The 20,348-nt window shown below is 35.8% G+C and overlaps 1 protein-coding gene across 1 annotated transcript in view; it reads left to right on the top strand.

The window, feature by feature from the left end:
• The window catches only part of CPD (carboxypeptidase D), a 266,314-nt gene that overhangs the window by 174,882 nt on the left and 71,084 nt on the right, over positions 1–20,348 (top strand). Inside the window, exons 5-13 of the mRNA XM_053706136.1 lie at positions 1,558–1,919; positions 4,384–4,575; positions 5,073–5,240; positions 8,686–8,795; positions 11,141–11,243; positions 11,788–11,930; positions 12,013–12,182; positions 14,895–15,218; positions 17,490–17,685. Of these exons, the coding sequence (XP_053562111.1) occupies positions 1,558–1,919; positions 4,384–4,575; positions 5,073–5,240; positions 8,686–8,795; positions 11,141–11,243; positions 11,788–11,930; positions 12,013–12,182; positions 14,895–15,218; positions 17,490–17,685 (1,768 nt within the window). The remainder of the gene's footprint in view (positions 1–1,557; positions 1,920–4,383; positions 4,576–5,072; positions 5,241–8,685; positions 8,796–11,140; positions 11,244–11,787; positions 11,931–12,012; positions 12,183–14,894; positions 15,219–17,489; positions 17,686–20,348) is intronic.

The raw sequence follows: 20,348 nt of genomic DNA, 5'->3' as shown, positions 1-20,348 counted from the left end.
TTAGTGGGACAAGTAATATGAGAGAAGAAAAAACAAAATTTTAACAACTTAATCTGCTATATAATAAAGTTTGATTAGTTTGCAGGAGAGAGCTACAGGCAAACACGTCTCTACTCTCCAGTGGCTAGCTCCGCCCCCCTTGTAATATTGTCATTTTAATTCAATGTCACCTGCTTTCATAGACCATAAGGAGCTTCCAGTTTATAGTCAGTCTGATTAGCTTGTTCTGATATTACTGTGCACCATAATCTGAGGCTCTTAGCCGTAATTTGAAGGTGATGTAACAACTTTTTTTTTTTTTTTTGCTGTCATTACCTGTTTATACTTCTCTTTTATGATTGTTCTACATAAGCCTGTATACAAATGTCCTTTGGTGACCATTTTTAAAGAGGTTTCACTGAAAGTAAATAATCCTGGTAAATCAGAGACTATAAAATATATTTAATCGCTATATTTTGTTGTGCTCGTTTTAACCATTTTGGGGGTTTATGGTCTTTTCCTGTTGAAAAGCCTATCAAATGACCACAAAACTTTGCATACTTTAAGGGGACATTAATCACTCAATAAATGCAAGATAGAATGAAGCATTCAAAGAAAATTTTTAGTAATAATATGTAAATGTGTTTTTTAAAGGGATAGAAAGGCAAAATTGAAATGTACCTGGTACATTAGAATATAGAATAGAAGAATTTTTGCAATATACTTCTATTAGCAAAAAGTACATCTAGTAAAAGTTATTAGTTTTTCTGTGGCATATGTACCATATCCTGTAAAGGCCGTGCACCAATATTCAAGCTCAGAGAGCTAAAGATGGTGTGTATTGCATCTGTAAAGACTTAAGTTGTGTCATACAAGCCACTGCAGTGCTGACTCTCTAAGAATGTGTAGTGTTTGATTATTGGTGCACGGCCCTCACAGGATATGTGCGTATGCCACCGAAAAACAGTAATTACTTTTACTAGAAGCATTTTTGCTAATAGAAGTATATTGCAAAAGTCTATTCCATATTCAAATGCACTCATCCACATTTAAATTTTGACCTGTCTTTCCCTTTAGGGTTTCATTAGCTGTTTGAGAAAAGTGTAAAGTTTTAGTGTCTATAAAACAATTGGAGCTGCCATGTTGTAACTTAGGTTACCTTCTCTGCTGTGACCAATTAGGGACAGTTTTATAAATAGGTCACTAGAGTGTGCAGCCAACGGTTGTGTGGAATATAACTGTGTTCTGCTCTTCCTTTTCGAACAGGAACTGAAAAGCTTGCCATTTCAGAATGAAATTACAGGAAAAGGAGACAAAATAAATAATAAAAGTATATTGCAGAATTTATTTTATATATATATATATATATATATATATATATATATATATATATATATATATATATATATATATATATATATATATGATTTATCATTTTATATTACATTGCAAAGTGTTTAATGTCCCTTTTTAAAGGTGAAATGTGTAAATAAAAAGTCTTGAAAAGCTTTACCTGTTTTGTACTCTGTCAGAAACTTCCATTTACAAAGTCAGGTTTTATGTAATTGTTTTCTCCAGGTACCTACCACAGACTAGATTGGACGTCCAAGTAAACGATGGTCCTGCAACTTTGCTTGACTTCCCACTTAATCCTACAGTCTCTGTTGCATTGTCTGACAACGCAGAGAAAACTACTTCTGAACCTGAACCTGCCACCACGTCCTCCATTATTGAGGAAGCAGAAAGCAGTGCACCTCCCCTGCAACCCATCCAACCTACTGAGTTCAGGCATCACCACTACTCTGATATGGAAATCTTTCTTCGGAAATGCAACAATGATTACCCAATAATCACGCGCCTCTACTCCGTGGGCAAATCTGTAGAATCTAGGGAACTTTATGTGATGGAAATTTCTGACAACCCCGGCAGACATGAACCAGGTAATGTTTTGGAGCTTATACTTCTGCCAAAATCAACTAAAAGGGACAGTAAAATTAAACTTTCATAATTCAGATAGGTTAAACCGTTTTAAACAACTTTCCAACATACTTCTATTATCAAATTTTCTTTGTTTTCTTGGTATCCTTTTGTTGAAAAGTAAACTAGGTAGGCAAGAGCAGCAATATACTACTGAGAGCTAGCTGCTGATTGATGGCTGCACATATATGCATTTTGTCATTGGCTCACCAGATGTGTTCGGCTAGCTCCCAGTAGTGCATTGTTACTCCTGAGCCTGCCTAGTTTACTTTTTCAATAAAGCATACCAAGAGAACAAAGAAAATGTTATAATAGAAGGTGGACATTTGTTTAAAATGTCTTTAACAAATAAGCAAGAAGGTATTTCAAACAGTCACCGAATAAACTCTGTGTTGGGATATTTACTTATCCAGAAAAACACAGCCCCATCTGTTATGAGAGGAGCCCGGTTTCCAATGCCATACATAGCGATCGTGTGAAAGTTAGGGTAAAATGTGCCTTACCAGGCTCCGTGGTCTACGATCCCAAAACGTATGCTGCTCAGGTTAATTGCTGGCTACAAACCAGCGTTTCACCTCTGTGCTTTGCCGACGGCCACCCGGAACCTTGGTCCGTCTACCGCTTGCAGATGGGCGTGTCGTGCTGCTGTGATGACGTTGCTGGTCTCTCTCTGGGCTCAGCTGGGGATCCCTCTCACCTCAGGATAGGGTATGTGGCAGGGTTTAGATGCAGCAATGAACTCCACCGGCTTGACTGGCAATTGAAGGCAATGAAACAAAGAAATGCCGGGAGTCCGTATATATAAAAAGTAACTTTTATTTCTCTATTAAAATTTATAGGATAAGCATATTTTTAGTGCCTCACAGAAAAGGCTAACGCGTTTCGGTTGGACACCGTACTCATAGCCAGGCTCAAGAGCAGCAATATACTACTGAGAGATAGCTGCTGATTGATGGCTGCACATATATGCTTTATGTCATTGGCTCACCAGATGTGTTCGGATAACACCCAGTAGTGCATTGTTATTCCTGAGCCTGCCTAGTTTACTTTTCAATAAAGGATACCAAGAGAACAAAGAAAATGTGATAATAGAGGGTGGAAATTAGTTTAAAATGTGTTTAAAACATTTTTTTTACTGTCCCTTTTAATTGCTGACCCTCTGCAGATTATTTTAAAGGATTTAAAAAAAAAATAATCTACTGTGCACTTGTGGAAAGTAGGTCAAACCAATCTATGTAGGTAAAACCGCTTTGCAGGCTTCTTACTGCTAACCTTGCCACATATCTGTCTGTAATTGTTTTAAGCTGATAACCACTTTGTATCTGCATACTCAAATTCAGATTGCCTCCAAATAAGGCAAGTGGTGGGTGTAGTTTGGCTATTGAAAAATAAAGATGTTAATTTGCTTTAAAATATTTAAACCTGGTGAATATGCTATTCTATTGCAAGACAACAGAAATATCTTTTATTTACAGGGTGATTACTGTGCTTTTTAATCTTCATGATAGAAGAAATGAACAGTTTAAATATGCATTGTATACATCACTATACAACACTGAACTCCTGCACTGATCTAAGAAATTGCTGTATAACATAAACAGATTTAAAGGCACAGTCAACTCTAAAAATTCTATTGTTTAAAAAGATAGATAATCCCTTTATTACCAATTTCCCCAGTTTTGCACAACCAACACAGTTATATTAATATACTTTTTACCTCTGTGATTAACTTGTATCTAAGCATCTTCTGACAGCCCCCCCCCCCGATCACGACTCTTTATTTATTATCTATTGACTTGCTTTTTAGCCAATTAGTGCAGTGAAATCCACAACCCATGGGAGTGAGCACAATGTTGTTTATATGGCTCACATGAACTAGCACCCTCTATGGTGTGAAAAGCTAATAAAAAGACATGTGATAAGAGGCTGCCTTTAGTGGTTTAGAAACGGGCAGAAATTTATAGGTTAAAATGTTATAAAGTATATTAAAACAACAATGTTGGTTGTGCAAAGCTAGGGAATGGGTAGTAAAGAAATTATCTATCTTTTTATACAATAACAATTTTAGTGTTGACTGTCCCTTTTAAGGGAACCCAGGATTTTAAGAATGTAGCACACGTTGTAGCCACTACGTGATACATAGATAAGCAGACTTTACAGAGGTAAACTTAAGAAAAAGCAGGCATATATGAGTTCTATATCTCTTTAATCTTCAGATTTTGGTCTCAACTGCAACCAGGTTTGTTGACTGCTGTTATAAATCTGACAAACCATTGTGGCTATTTAAATATTCTTTCAAGGACTCACTGTCTAGCACCACACCAGTTGCTTCTTAATGAATGTTGCACTGGACAAGGTAACCATTGACATTCTTTAAATATGCCTGTTTCTCTTTTATCTGTCACTTAACATTTGTTATTTCTTCAGGCGAGCCGGAGTTCAAGTACATTGGGAACATGCATGGTAATGAGGTAGTTGGGCGAGAATTACTGTTAAACCTTATTGAGTACCTATGCAAGAATTATGGATCTGACCCAGAAGTCACACAATTGGTCCAGAACACCAGGATCCACATAATGCCTTCTATGAACCCTGATGGCTATGAAAAGTCACGAGAAGGTGAAAATGCAAAAACTGCTGTCTTTTCTTTTTTCTTCTCAAATATGCATACATAAATGGATTGTGCAAAATAATACAATGAAGTCTGTGTCCTTAAGAAATTGTTCTGGGAAAAGGTCACAGGTGGAAGGAAGAAGGTCATACTCATGTTAGGTTTAACAAAATTATCAATTACTTGAGCCTTGATACCTGTATTCTTTTGTGAGATCACATTCGACCAGACTTCAATTAAAAGTGGCATTCATGGTTATGCTTGCCAATTAAAAGCCAAATATAGTTCTCAAATTTCTACATATGTGGGTGGATTCTATAAAATCATTGTATTTTTTTTCTTCTTATTTAAGTAGTAAGACAATATTAGTTTTCACAATGAGACTGTTATCAGCTTTCTTTTTCTTTGTTTTCAGCAGTGAAATATTTTGCAATTACTTCTAGTATTGACATTATTTGGTTACAGATGTGGCACAGAATGACTTTAATTATTTGTATTCCTTTAGGAGACCGTGATAGTGTAGTCGGTAGAAACAACAGTAATAATTATGACCTGAATCGGAACTTCCCGGACCAGTTCTTCCAGATAACAGACCCTCCGCAACTTGAGACTTTAGCAGTGATGAGCTGGCTAAAAACCTATCCGTTTGTTCTGTCTGCAAACCTTCATGGAGGTAAAAAGAAGTCATTCTTTAGACTTTTTGTATATAATTTGTTTTCATATATATATATTTGATTTTTTAAGTCAAAATGCAAGATTAAACAGTATTTATGTTAGAGGTGCTATAGCAAGGCTTGATAAATCAAGGTGCCAGGGAGTCACTTGTGCCTTTAAGATTAGGCCCTTGTGTCCTGGATTATATATATATATATATATATATATATATATATATATGCATACGAAGAGAGAAGCGCTCTACCAGGAATGGATAACAGCTCATCAGCTAGTTCTATGGCGATTTACCACCCGGGAGCAGCCTCTATTAGACCAGTGTGCTTTTCACAGAGGAAAACTTTCCCAAAGTATATCAGTCTGATTTCGCCAAGTAAGGTCAGTCCAGCCCCGAAATTCCAGGCAATTCTCCTCTGAACAAGGAACATGACAACCCTAGACGATCGTTTCGGCCTATATATATATAATCTCCAAAACATTAAGTTCCTGAAATGTCACAACAGTGTATTACTTTGTAATATTTTAACATTTTCTTTTATTTATAAACATTACATAAGCTATCCAAAGCACACATGAATTGTATAATTTAACTTAACATAAAATGGTTTAATGATGATTTGTGTAACAAACATTGAAAAACATTTAATTTTAGCTTAATATCGTTTTAAATTTTAGCCTGAGTTGTCAGCAAAATTAGTTGGTTTTACTCCCGTTAAATAGGTCCTAAGGAGAACACTGTTCTAGTTTTCAGTTCTACAGAAAACCTGAAAGTGTTGTATCCTTGATTCTAACATGGTGGTTCACATTTGTTGCAAGTGCATAATCTGTAAAAATAATACTTGGCTTTGGACTTCTAAATAGCATGTTAAAAGAAACTAAATCGGTTTTTAATATTTGTTTTGCAGATATTGGAGTAATATTTAAAAGTTTAGGACTTTTTTTTTTTTTTTTAATTAAAGTTTCTATGGAAGATCATGTTAACACATCCAAGGGAATATATATTCCAGGTATTGGGAACAACTTGATTGTTAAAGGCACAGTATACTCCAATATTCATATAACTGCATGTGAGAGACACTACTGTAAAAAAGAATATGCACAGATACTATTCTAAAAATCCAGTATAAAACCTTTTAAAAACGTACTAATTAGCTCACAGTTTAGCAGTGTTGAAGAGGTTAGGCCGGGACACACACTGAAAGGGGCTAAGAAAGGAGGAAGAGCAAACCCTCTTTTGCATATGAAAAGACCCATTGCACAAACAGTAGCAAGCAGGAGTCTGTAGTCTTGGATCTACGTTTGATACTTTGGTGCTTGGTTAGGGGTCTAAAAATCAGCACAATGTTATTACAAAATAAGCAAAACTATACATTGTTACAAAAAAAACCTCCCAGATGGGCTATATAAATGCAGTGCTAAAATGTTAGCCAATATTAAACTAGCTCATATTAAAAATGTTATTTTTTTTTGCACATATTACCATTAAATATATTTATGTTAAATTGTGCAATTCAATTAATTTGTGCCCCCCGGCTACTTCATAATGCTATCCGGTTGCTTCATAATTGATCATCTACCAGACATTTATGCAAAGACAGTGTACAGTGTGTCATCCTGTTTGAACCATGACATAACCATGACCATGACATAAATTGTGTTTTTTTTACAAAGGCAAAAGAGTAACAGAACATTGGTGATCCTCTGCTGCTAACAGAATAAGGCATTTCCAACACTCTGTGCTTAGTTGGTGGTAGTTACTTTCAAGAATATAATTTCTGAGTTTGTTTTATCTATTCCAATTTAAAAAATAAACAATCTTTTCTATGTGTGACTAAAATACAGGGTGAGACAAGATGCTTAAAGGGACAGTGTACACCAATGTTCATATAACTGCATGTAGTAGACACTACTATAAAGAATAATATGCACAGATACTGATCTAAATTCAGTATAAAACCTTTTAAAAACTTAATTAGTAGCTCCCAATTTAGCTCTGTTAAAAAGTAGCTGGAACACCCACTGCAAGTGGGAAATAGCAGACACCCCCCTTCCTCTGCATATGAAAAGACCCTTTACACAAACAGAAGCAAGCTGGAGGAGGTATACATCAGTATTCTTCTAAAACTTAGAGGCTTGGTTAGGAGTCTAAAAATCAGAGCAATGTTATTTAAAAATAAGCAAAATTATACATTTAAAAATAAGCAAAAAAAACTGTATGGGCTAAATTACTGGATCATCTACAAAACATTTATGCAAAGAAAAATCCAGTGTATAATGTCCCTTTAATGTTGGATTTATGATCTCGTTCGCGTTATGTAACAGCGCTGTTAGAATACTCATAACATACCTTATAGGTACACCAAGTTTTCTATTACATAATGGTAATGTTTGGATTAATCTAAAATTCTTTTACAGGTTTTTGGATGGTACCTGATTTTGACTAACTGTATTTAGTGTCTTTAAAGGGACAATATACACAAATTTTCATTCAACTGCATGTAATAGATACTACTATAGAGAAGAATATGCACAGGTGCTGATATAAAAGCCCAGTATAAAACTTTTTAAAAACTTACTTAGAAGCTCCCAATTTAGCACTGTTGATGAGATTATCCTGGGACACCCACTGAAATGGGCTGAGAGCAGAACCTTCCCCCTCCCCTGCATATGAAAAGACTCATTATATAAACAGAAGCAGTCTGAAGTCAGACATCAGTATACATCTAAAACTTTGGGGCTTGGTTAGAAGTCTGAAAATCAGCACAATGTTATTTTAAAAATAGTAAAAACTATACATTTTTACAAAAACAAACCCAGATGGGCTTTATAAATAGATCATCTACAGAATATTTATGCAAAGAAAAATTTAGTGTACAATGTCCCTTTAAGTTCTACCAATATCAGAAAAGCAGAAAGTTTCCATTTGTTTGTTCCTCCGTCCTCACAACCTTTGAACTTTACTTGAATTTTTGTTTATTTTTCTAAAGGTTTTTTTCTCTAAAGTTAACTTTGATTTGATCATGGGGGAGGCATAATATAGCTTCTAATAAGCTGTATTCTTTTCACACAATTGCAAAATTTCAGTTTATTTCCTTTTTTCCCCCGAAAAGTCTTGCATTTAGAGTTTCTCAGGCCTAGTCAAGGAACGTTCCCTCCCTTTTACACAGCTGCTTTGATTCCACCTTTGAAAAACTTTTATTAGGAGTAATAGTTACCACGATTTATATATTCGATAAATCAATTTCTCAAAGTTCATATTGCTATAATATAAAAGCAGGCAAGCTTCAAATAATGCTTATGTTGTTTTCTTCTGATATTTTATTTAATGCAGTAAAGACTACATGAGCAGGCAATTAGTGTTTTATTGGTATTATAGATTTGCCTTAGATGGGAAAACCACCTGTGTCTTCATGTCCTGGTTCCTAATTCTATACTACTGTTTGCAGGATCCCTTGTGGTTAATTATCCTTATGATGACGATGAGAAAGGCGTGTCCATGTACAGTAAATCCCCTGATGATGCAGTGTTCCAGCAACTTGCACTCTCATATTCCAAGGTAAGGCTTAGTGAAATAGTATACTGAATACTGATGCACTGCTGCTGTCTATTATTACATGTCTGGCCCTAGTCTGTAGAGAGCCTTTATTTATAATATAGATAGGCATCCTTAATATTGTCCAATGCTTTTATAGCAAATGTTTATTGTTTAAAAAGATTGATAATCCCTTTATTACCCATTCCCTAATTTTGCATAACCAACACTGTTATATTAATACACTTTTTACCTCTGTGATTACCTTGTATCTAAGCCTCTGCAAACTGCCCCCTTATTTCAGTTCTTTTGACAGACATCCATTTTACCCAATCAGTGCTGGCTCACTGGAACTCCACGTGCGTGAGCAGTGTTATCTATATGACACACATGAACTAACACCCTCTAGTGGTGAAAAACTGTCAAAATACCCGGAGAGAAGAGGCGGCCTTCAAGGGCTTAGAAATTAGCATATGAACCTCCTAGGTTTAGCTTTCAACTAAGAATACCAAGATAACAAAGCAAAATTGGTGATAAAAGTAAATTGGAAAATTGTTTAAAATGACACGCCCTATCTGAATAATGAATGTTTTATTTTGGACTAGACTGTCCCTTTAAGGGCTTGTTCACAACTATGAAACCACATTCTCTGCCCTAGAGGTGATGAGCTGGTTAAGCATCCAGTGTTATGTTCCCTATGTTCTAATTATTGACATATTTTAACTGCAGATTTAGAGGTGGTAACTTACCTAAGCAAGAACTAGCTGTGCTCCATAACACAGCAATTAGTACACTTTTATGTGTGGCTATACCTAGTTAGGTACATAGCAGGTTTGTAACCTCTAATCCGTTAAGTCTCAAGCCCAATGTGGCAATTAAACACTGAGATGCAGGTTAGGTTACAGGATTTTAGTAGACTGCCGAACATGCCCTAATGACTCTCGTTTTTTCATTAAAATATCAAAAATCTTTGAAAACTTTTCATAGCATATTATTTAGGAAAAACACAAGATATCCTAAATAGTGTCTGAAAATAGGAATGCAGTTTTTGTCAGGATAACATTCTACCTGTCATTCAAATGCATCAAAATGGTTGAAGTTGTAATAAAATTCTAATTTAATAAATTTCCTTACGTTTTTGATTTTGTTGCCTAGCATATTGTTTAGTCAGTCAGTTGGACTGAGTTTCTAATGGATGTAAAACAATTATTATTTTTCTGCCTATCTTTTTGTTTTACTCCAGTGACACTGTGTGTTCCTAAATGGAAATGCAGCTTTAACATGCTTTGTGATCTGAGCAAGAATGTTTCCAATCTTTATGCAACAAGTTATGTTTAATGTACACTACTTCCTTTACTGTTTTGCATAAAAGTTGTTGATCTTAGTATTTATTTTAACTCAAGTTTTATGTCCTCCTGTTTCCATTAAGTGCTGTGACTCTTTTTTATGCAATTGCTCCTAAAAAGAAAACTATGTGGAACGACTTGTTCTTACAAAAAAAAAAAAAAAAAATGTTGAAAACTAGGGGTATCTAAATTTACACCAAACCCCTTGATTGCCAGTGATAAATACCAGGGATGGCACATGGGTGAGGTGCAGCCCACTACACTAGCAGAACTAAAAATGTGTGCCATAGTTTGTATGGCTATGGGAAAAAGCAGATTTAAAATGTGTGCTTTATGTAACTCAGTTGATTAGGTAAACAAGGAGGCGACAATTCAAAAGAGCTCTCTGGAGTGAAGAACAGCAAATAGATGGTACCCTGCAATCTTATCCAGATCTGGCCGTGTACCAATGGCCGTTTTAACAAAATATATAATTATGTTTATATATATATATATGTGTGTGTGTGTGTGTGTATATATATTTATTTAAAAAATTAACTTTTCTTAGTGACGTTTCGGGGGAACAACGTTCCCCTTCCTCAGACAACTTACACTGTGAGAATTAGGGGTTTAAATACCCATAAACCCCACCCCCAATCAATTAGTGACAACCAATCCCAATCAAAGTGAACCATGTCCTATGGTTGTGAATACAACAATTCATGTGAATGTAATTACTAACCGATAATGCCTGTTAAATGCTGGTATAGTCTAGCATATGCATTTGATCCTATACAGCATCGCTCTAAATACTTGTAACATGCGTTTTGTTTAAAAATACAAAAGCATTGATAAATGTACCTTATGTGGTTTCACTTCCTTTTAATATCTATACATATATATATATATATATATATATATATATATATATATATATATGTCTTATATATATATATCTTATATATATATCTTGTGTGTTTAGCAATACATAAACCTTACTAACCTGCTATCCAGTGCCTCAGTGATTTTTTTTGTGTATTTTAGGAAAATAACAGAATGTATAAAGGTAGTCCCTGTAAGGACATGTATCCTGGTGAAAATTTCCCACATGGTATCACTAATGGTGCAAGTTGGTATAACGTACCAGGTAAGAGTTTTGACAACGTTTGTGGTGTAAAGCGCATGCTCATGACTTTACGTTCCCATGAGTGTCATCAGTAACTGGTGTTGTAGCAAAGCTCCAGTGGCATAAACGTGTAATGTCTCTCACTCGTTTGGCAACCAAAATAAAGATAGATATTTTAGTCCCATGGTAGCAATGCCTTGTCACCTATCCTTCACAGTAATGCCACCCTCTAAACCTATTTCTAAACGATTTGTGAGTAAAACAGGCAACATGAAGATAACCTAATGGAGCTAGAACTAGAAATATAATATTCATTGAAGTGCTTTAATCATTTTATGTGCTAAGATTTCATTTTAAATTGATCTAATTGTTGCATTCTCCCAATTTTTTTATTGCGGTTCTGAAGTGTAAATATCTCAGCACTTCTATACCTACCAGTAATAATGCTTGTTGTTAGCCTGTCCTGTTTTTCACAGTTTATTAACTTACAAATCGCCCTATTTAGACAGACTACAGGATTGGAACGGTTTTATGAAAGTAGTAATATATACATTTCCTTTTTTAGGGGGAATGCAAGACTGGAATTACCTTAACACAAATTGTTTTGAAGTGACCATTGAGCTTGGCTGTGTGAAGTATCCTGTGGCTGCAGAATTACCTTCCTATTGGAAAAACAACCATCGATCATTGCTGCAGTTTATAAAACAGGTAAGTTAAACATTTAAGCCTCTTTTTAAATGTCATCTTCAACTATTCATATTTGACCACACTAAACTGCTTTCATATCCAGGTACATAAAGGTGTCAAAGGATTTGTGTTGGACGCTACAGATGGAAGAGGCATTTTAAATGCCACGATTAGTGTAGCTGACATTGATCACCCTGTCACATCAGACAAGGATGGGGATTATTGGAGATTGCTGGTACCAGGAGAATATAAAATCACAGCTTCTGCGAGAGGGTACGTATTCTTCTAAGAAGTGAAAAGATATCCATATTTTTATTTTATTTGAATAATAACCATATAGATTTGTATTTAGTACTAACTTAATTTTTTTGCTTGTCATATGGCAGTAAATGAAGTGTATGTTATCGGCTTCTATTTTTGTATTAACAACAAATTAAATTGTAAGGTGGTGCATGTTAAATAAGTTTATATGTCCTGTGCATTCTTCTAGGAACAAACCACATAGGAGTAGCCCCTTTTAGCCCACTTGCTTTTCACAGAGTTAAACTCTCCTGTACTTGCCTTTCTTTTGAGTTAAACATTTTTACTCCTAACACATTACAACTCCTTAGCAGGATGCAACCTGCAGCTTCTGTAAAAGAAATTCATTAAAATATTTTTAATCAGAGATATTTATTATATGTATTATTATTATTAAAGGGACAGTCCACTCCAGAATTTTTATATTGATAAACGTTTTACTCCTAGGTAACTCCATTTCCATGAGCACAATGTTATCTATATGGCACACATGAACTAACACCCTCTAGCTGTGAAAAACTGCCAACATGCCCTTAGAAAAGAGGCAGCCTTCAAGGGCTTAGAAATTAGCATATGAGCCTACCTAGGTTTAGCTTTCAACAAAGAATACCAAGAGAACAAAGCACATTTGAAGATAAAACTAAATTGGAAAGTTGTTTAAAATTGTATGCACTATCTGAATCATGAGAGGTTTTTTTGACTAGACTGTCCCTTTAAGAAAATGTATTAAACATTATCCACAAATCATATGTTTCAACTTGCTATTTGTATAACTTCCTGGTACTGTACAATTATGAAGTTTCCATTCTCTTTCCGTGTCTGTTTTTCTTATTCACATATATGCAGCCATGACAAATCACTAGACAGAGAGGTCTTGCAGTAGCATTTAAAAATCATGACAGCAAAACTCTAGGAAGTGTAGTGTATAGTTCAGTGGTTCTCATTTGCAATCCTTCAGTAACTCTAGCAAACCAGTTTTAAAGGATTTCCTCACCTGAGCACTAGTGACTCCGTCACAAGCACTGACCTACCCATCTGGCCTGTTAACCCCTTAACGGACACAGCTTCTGTCTGCTCAATTGTTCCATGATGGAATCATTGGTCATTAAGGGGTTAAGGATACTTAGGATCTCAGGTTTATTAATTTAGTAGTAACTATTATTCTGTAGAGGTCGGAGGGGATATGATGTTTATACAGGGACATTAGAAGCTGCATCTCATATATATTGTAAGTAGATGATTAGTCAAATAACCTGTAAACACAGAGCTGAGATCACAAATCTCCCCAGTTAGTGAAGAACCAAGGAGATAATGCTCAAAATGACATTTCTGTTTATGCTCAGAAGCAGCAGTGCACTACTGGGAGCTAGCTGGTGATTGTTCATATTTGTCTCTTGTTGTTGGCTCACAAGATGTTTTCTTTTAGGTGTCATCAGTGCATTTCTCCTGTTCTGGAGCTGACAAACTATTTGTTTTATCTCGTTTTGCAGGGGCCAAACACGTTTATACAGTAATTCCTTAAAGAGCATTTTCTTTTTGCTATTTAGAAGCTTTGCCCCTTTGTGGCTCTGTTGGTCATTTAAAATATTTCAAATCAATTATTTTATCCAGGGCACTACATGATGATGTTTTTTTTGTGTCACATCTGTTCTTGCACCTACATGTACCCAGCTGTGCCTTCTTTAGCCAAAGGTTTATGCAGCCATTGTTACAGAAGTTTATAGATGGGGTTTGCTTGCATGTGTTTTTTGTGGAATCAAAGAGCACTTTATCATAAGATTTTACAGTGACTGAAAGTATTGAGGATAGTCATCGTTATATTAAACAAGCTAAAGGACTTGGGCTTTTATTGGAATATCTATCACAAAGGCATTCCACTCTGGCCATTTAAAATTAGAGGTATAGTCTAATAGAGGTGTCATTAATAGACTCTGGACATGGACTCGTATTGATCTTATATTTGTTGTGTCCTTCTCCAGAGTTCTTGTACCCATAATTGACTACTTTTTAAATTTTCCTGAGAAGAGATTTACCATCTCTGTGGGTGCGTTTGTCTTTTTAAATGTGTTATTTATCTTTTCTAAAATTGGACGATGAAGATTGAGAGGAAATCACTTTGTTCTCTTTATCAGACATGATGTTTGTGTTTGTAAGTTGCTAGCTATATTGTTACATTAAGAGGTCGATTTATCAAGCTGCGGCGGACAGGGGCGCATATACTGGCAGGCTGAATTCCCCTGACAGGATTCAGCATTGCACACAAGCACTATTTTGCACTCGCGTGCAATCTCGCCTCATGCCCATGCACAGCCAATCACTTGCAGGCAGGAGCTGTCAATTAGAGATGGCGAATTTCAATCTCCCCGGTCTCGTCCAAACGGGGAGATTGAAATTTGCCACCTCTGATGACCGCTGCTTGTTATATACGGTCTGCAGCTATGTATTGTAACTTTGTTATTCTCCTAAATATGAACTGGCACAAATGTAACAATTGTAGTTAACTTCTGTAGTATCATTATAGTTATTCTAATGTAGGGCTTGACAAACCCAGGAGAAAGGGAGCCACTGACCACTGTATGGCTCCTAAATATTCTTACTGACTCCTACATTTTAAATAGGTTTGTAGACATGATACATGATATATTTTTTTGACTGTTTATTTGTTTTATTTTTTTTTTACCTTAGATACATCCCTAAGAGTAAAACTGTGAATGTAACAGAAGACGATGCTGTTTTGGTAAATTTCACTCTCTTCCGGTCTGTCATATTATCCGATCTACACAAAGAAGATAAGGGAAAAGTATCTGTTGTAGAGCCTGAAATTACCGACCCCAATGTCAAGGAGTTTGAAACTCTAATTAAAGATCTGTCAGCTGAAAATGGCCTTGAACACCTTTTGCTTTCCACTTCTGGTGAGATTGATCTGTACCGTTACAGACCTTATGAGGATCTGTCAGAGTTACTCCGTGGTCTGAACCTGAACTACCCTCATATTACTAATCTGACTAGGTGAGTGATTCTAATGCTTTTATAAGGATAGGGGGGAGGCGCAGATGGATTAAATAGCTTAAAAGTCCACTAAATATTTGTATTGCATAATCATCAAATGAATAATAAAAAGACAATGCAATAGCACTTTATATGTCAAATGAGTTGCACACATGCATGGGTCCGGTTGTTTCAGCATAATGCCAGGGTGCCTATGTCGACCTTCTTTTTAAGACTTAAAGGACCACTAAATACAGTAGAATAACTGACAAATACACAATACAAAGACTAGTACTTACTTTGAATTTTAAATAAGCAGTAGAATATTTTCTGGCAAATTTCAAAGTTAAAGGGACAGTCAACACCAGAATTTTTGTTGTTTAAAAAGATAGATTATCCCTTTATTACACATTCCCCAGTTTTGCAAAACCAACACTGTTAAATTAATACACTTTTTACTTCTGTGACTAACTTGTATCTAAGCATCTTCTGACTGACCCTAATCACATGCCTTTTAGTTATTTATTGACTTGCATTTTAGCCAATTAGTGCAGTGTCTGCCACTAGCCACGGGCGTGATCACAATGCTATCTATATGGCCTACATGAGCTTGCTCTCCCCTGCTGTGAAAATTAAATAAAATAGAGGCGGCCTTCAAGGGCTTAGAAATTATCATATGTACCTTCCTAGGTTTGCTTTCAACTAGAATACCAAGAGAACAAAGCAAAATTAAATTGGAAAGTTGTTTAAAATCACATGCCCTATTTGAAAAATGAAATTTTTTTTTGGACTTGACTGTCCCTTTAATGGCATTTTCCCTCCCCTGTATCATGTGGCATCCATCAGCCAATCACAAATTGCATATACGTATATATACTGTGCACTCTTGCACATGCTCAGTAGAAGCTGATGCCTCAGATAGTGTGCATATGAAAAGATTGTACAACTTTTGATAATGGAAGTTCCTTGGAAAGTTTTGTGAAATTACATGATTTATCTGAATATTGAAAGTTTTTGTCCCTTTAATGCTCCCAGAAAAAAGATGTATAACTCACAAAGAATAAACAGAACTAACAAATCACCAATTGTAAATAGCGTCTTTTTATGTTTTAAATTTAAAGAAATGGTCTACAGTGATCTCAGACACATTTTTTTTGTAGTTGTGCGAGCTGTCAAGGGGAATCAGAGAGATGATGTTAACGTATCTAATGATGTGGTAGATATAGTTCTTCTGTATCCATTTAAAAAAGGAGAGGTGGGAGCCATATTAACGGTGATTTTTTGCTAAAACACGATACTTTGAAGAAGCATTTTAAATACAATGACGCTTTATTTAAATCTCTATTTCCCAAGTGACTCTCTGTGGATGGACTTGCGCTACTTGCTCCCTGATAGATGGGCCTTTGTGATCATGGGTAGGAATGTGCATTCTGATCCTTCATGGGGATCCAAATGTGGAAATAGGCGGCCACTTGTGCCGTTTGGATCTTTTTGTAGCCGGATTAATTCTAGTGAAAGATCCCCACACGAACATCTGGATTTGCACAGATCTTAGTCTTGTGATCTTTCACTAGAATCAGTCCGGCTATGAAAAGATCCGCACATCACAAGCCGCTTTCATATCCTCGCAAAGGTTTCAATAGCAGATTTGTAATCTTTGGGATGAGAAAGGAGAATGTGCTTTTCAGACATTTGGGTATTGGAGAAACTCACCAATTTTTTCCCCTTTTACAATTTTCTCAAATAGTAGTAGAGAACTTAGTGCAGAGCAGATCTGAACTTGTGACTTCTAAAAAAAAAAAGTTAGTATATTATTCAATGAGATTCTTTTCCGAACAGTTTTTTTTTTAGAACTATAAGCCTAAATTTGTATTCCATTCAAAGGAAGCCACTAAAGCAAATGTATAACTAACACAGATAACACATAATTAAATGTCAGAAGGCTTTATACGTTGTATTTTTTTATATACAATAAACTTCCAGTTATTAAAATATAAATAATAAAATCTCTGCTTGGCCGTTATATGGAGACAAACATATTGACTGGAAAAAGATAACTGGGGCATCTGATATCTGCTTCAATGTCTGTTTTGCATCAGTATCATCTTCACTACATCTTCCTTTTCTTTTTTTTTTTTCTGGTGTTCAATAACTGACTGCACCTAGACAAATTGTTACTAAAGTCCTATTTTCTGCTCTGAGAATGCAGGAAGTTTAGCACAAACTTTGTATTGGCTCGCACAAATCCAATGTGTTCACAACCAGTTTTATTTTCACTTTTTTTTTACACAGTTTGGGACAGAGTGTTGAATTCCGACAAATTTGGTCTCTAGAAATCTCCAACAAGCCGAATTGCTCAGAACCTGAAGAACCAAAGATCAGATTTGTTGCTGGAGTTCACGGAAATGCTCCAGTTGGAACTGAACTTCTTTTGACATTTGCAGAGTTTCTCTGTCTAAACTACAAGAAGAACAATGCAATCACTAAGGTAAGCTGACTCAGGAGCTAATGTTAAAGCTAATGATATTTGTTCAGAAAGCATTACAAATTAAAACAAATTACTCTTGGTGCTCAAATTTGCAATTCATAAAAACTTTGATGCTAATAAAATATATTTTCCCTGTTATCTTTAGATTACTCTTCAACAAATAATACCAAGAGAACAAAGCAAATTTGATAGTTGACGTAAATTTGGAAAGTGGTTTATAATTGCATGTTCCATCTAGACCATGCATGTTTAATTTTGACTTTACTGTCCCTTTAAGATAACTTTAGACCATATTGATTATGAGTATTACTTATTTGAGTTTATTTAGATTTTATTAATTTTCCTAAAGAAATGTATCCTTTAATTTGGTAAAAGCATTGAAATGAAATATCACTTGGAAAAAAACTTTATGCAGACACAAATCCCCAAAATCTGGGATTCCAAAATTCAGAATTATTCTTAAATCCATACATTTTTATTAATTGTCTTTGTGGGTTTTTTTTGTTAAAAAAATAAAATGATTAAAAACTACTATCCCCCCCCCCCCCCCCCGCCAGTCACAGTCTTCTCTGCCTGCACCTTTGTTTTTATGTTCTGAAATGCAAATAAGTCAATATTTATTTAAAATAGCTATTACTTTTCTGAGATACAGGCATCTAAGCAGCATGCCACCATCTCCCTATAACTGACAATTGTCAGTTTTAAATAAATTTGCGCGATGACTTCACCGTGAGGGGAGGAAAGCTCCGGCGATGCCTGTGAGTATCCAGGCCAGATCGCCTGGGTAGGAGTGGATGGGGTCCTCAGACCTCCATCAAGGTGGGGGAGTGCTAGCGACGGCTCTGAGCCATCGTTAGCACCTGAGTGTAAAAATTTGCAATGGCTCAGAGCCGTCGTTAGCACTCAAAGGGTTAAAAATGATCTAAAACTACCTTTAATTTGCATGTATATACTGTATTAAAAGTCTTGTAAATGCTGCCTTAATTACGTAAGAGTATTCAGTTTACACTTGGTCCCATTCCCTCTCCAAGCTGTCACATTTTACAGATGCAAATATACAAACTTGTACCTCTGTAAAAAATGTTATTGTGTTTCTTCAGTGGTAGAAGTGCCTTTTTCTTTCTAATGGTTTTGAGAGTCCATAAGACTGTACTCTTGGGAATTACATCACCTGGCCACTAGGAGGAGGCAAATACACCCTACACCAGAGCTTTAAAGTGAACACGACTGCCTCACTGCATTGTATAGACTTTTAAAAATGAGCCTCAGTTTAATTCATGAAATTTTTTATATTTATTTATTTTCTTAAATTTTTACCTTTTTACTGCTCTGCTGATAAGCACAGCTCTCCCGCTCGCCATATTGTCTAATTGATTGACAGATGACGGTTCTTAAAGGGACACTGAACCCAAATTTTTTTCTTTTGTGATTCAGATAATTCATGCAATTTTAAGCAATTTTCTATTTTACTCCTATTATCACATTTTCTTCATTCTCTTGGAATCTTTATTTGAAAAGCAAGAATGTAAGTTTAGATGTCGGCCCATTTTTGGTGAACAACCTGGGTTGTTCTTGCTGATTGGTTTATAAATTCACCCACCAATAAACGAGTGCTGTCCATTGTGCTGAACCAAAAATTTGCTGGCTCCTTAGCTTAGATGTCGTCTTTTTCAAATAAAGATAGCAAGAGAACAAAGAAAAAATGATAATAGGAGTAAATTAGAAAGTTGCTTAAAATCGCATGCTCCATCTCAATCACAAAAGAAAAAATTTGGGTTCAATTTGTTTCCCCCCCGGGCAGAGACATTTTTATGCAAAGGGGATGAACGCCCTGGGGGGGAAACAAGGATTAGTAGTTTTAAGAATCGTCATCTGTCAATCAATTGGACAATATGGCGGGCGGGAGAGCTGCGCTTATCGGCGGAGCAGAAAAAAGGTAAAAATTTAAGAAAATAAATAAATATTAAAAATTCATGAATTAAACTAAAGCTCATTTTTAAAAGTCTATACAATGCCGTGAGGCAGTCATGTTCACTTTACATTCACTTTGTGTCCTTCCTACCTCCCCTTTCCTCCCACTAGTTATTTGTCTTGTCAAGGAGAAGGCAAGGATAGAGGTGTTCAAGATTTAGAACAAAAAAAATATGTATTCCCTCAATAGATAGTTCCTGAAACAGAGGGATTTAGGAAAGTGCTGCAGGTTCAATGTAAACCTCTCTGGAGTTTTGGTCACAGGCATGCCACCGTTGTCACTGGGTAGTTCCTTAGCCTTCTCCTGTATGGCCTGGTCTAGTTGCTCTCCCAACAAGATCCTACGCTGTAAGATACAGCACATGACAGTCTTACACTACACTTGAGATTCTAGCACCTGATAGAGCAGTGGAATGGGACTTGGAGGTGGGTAAGTACCCTGACTTTTCTAGGTCCCACAAGCTACATGGTGTACTTAGTTGTTACAGAGGTCCACCTTACAAAAGGTTTTGTTCCCCATATTCAGAGATTTTACTTATGCAGATGTTTATGCACATTGAGGGACCCTCTATACTATTTGCTCCTTTCATTGGAGTTCCTCTACATAACTTAGGGGGGTATGTGTGGTGTTGGTGTACACTAACTTTTTTGTGGCATATATGTATCCTTTTTGGGAGTATGTTGCTTTAAAT

This window comes from Bombina bombina, chromosome 3 (assembly GCF_027579735.1).
Source record: "Bombina bombina isolate aBomBom1 chromosome 3, aBomBom1.pri, whole genome shotgun sequence".
Classification (NCBI taxonomy): domain Eukaryota; kingdom Metazoa; phylum Chordata; class Amphibia; order Anura; family Bombinatoridae; genus Bombina; species Bombina bombina.
The sequence above is the reverse complement of the archived record's forward strand: the minus strand, read 5'-3'. Positions and strand labels throughout refer to the sequence as shown.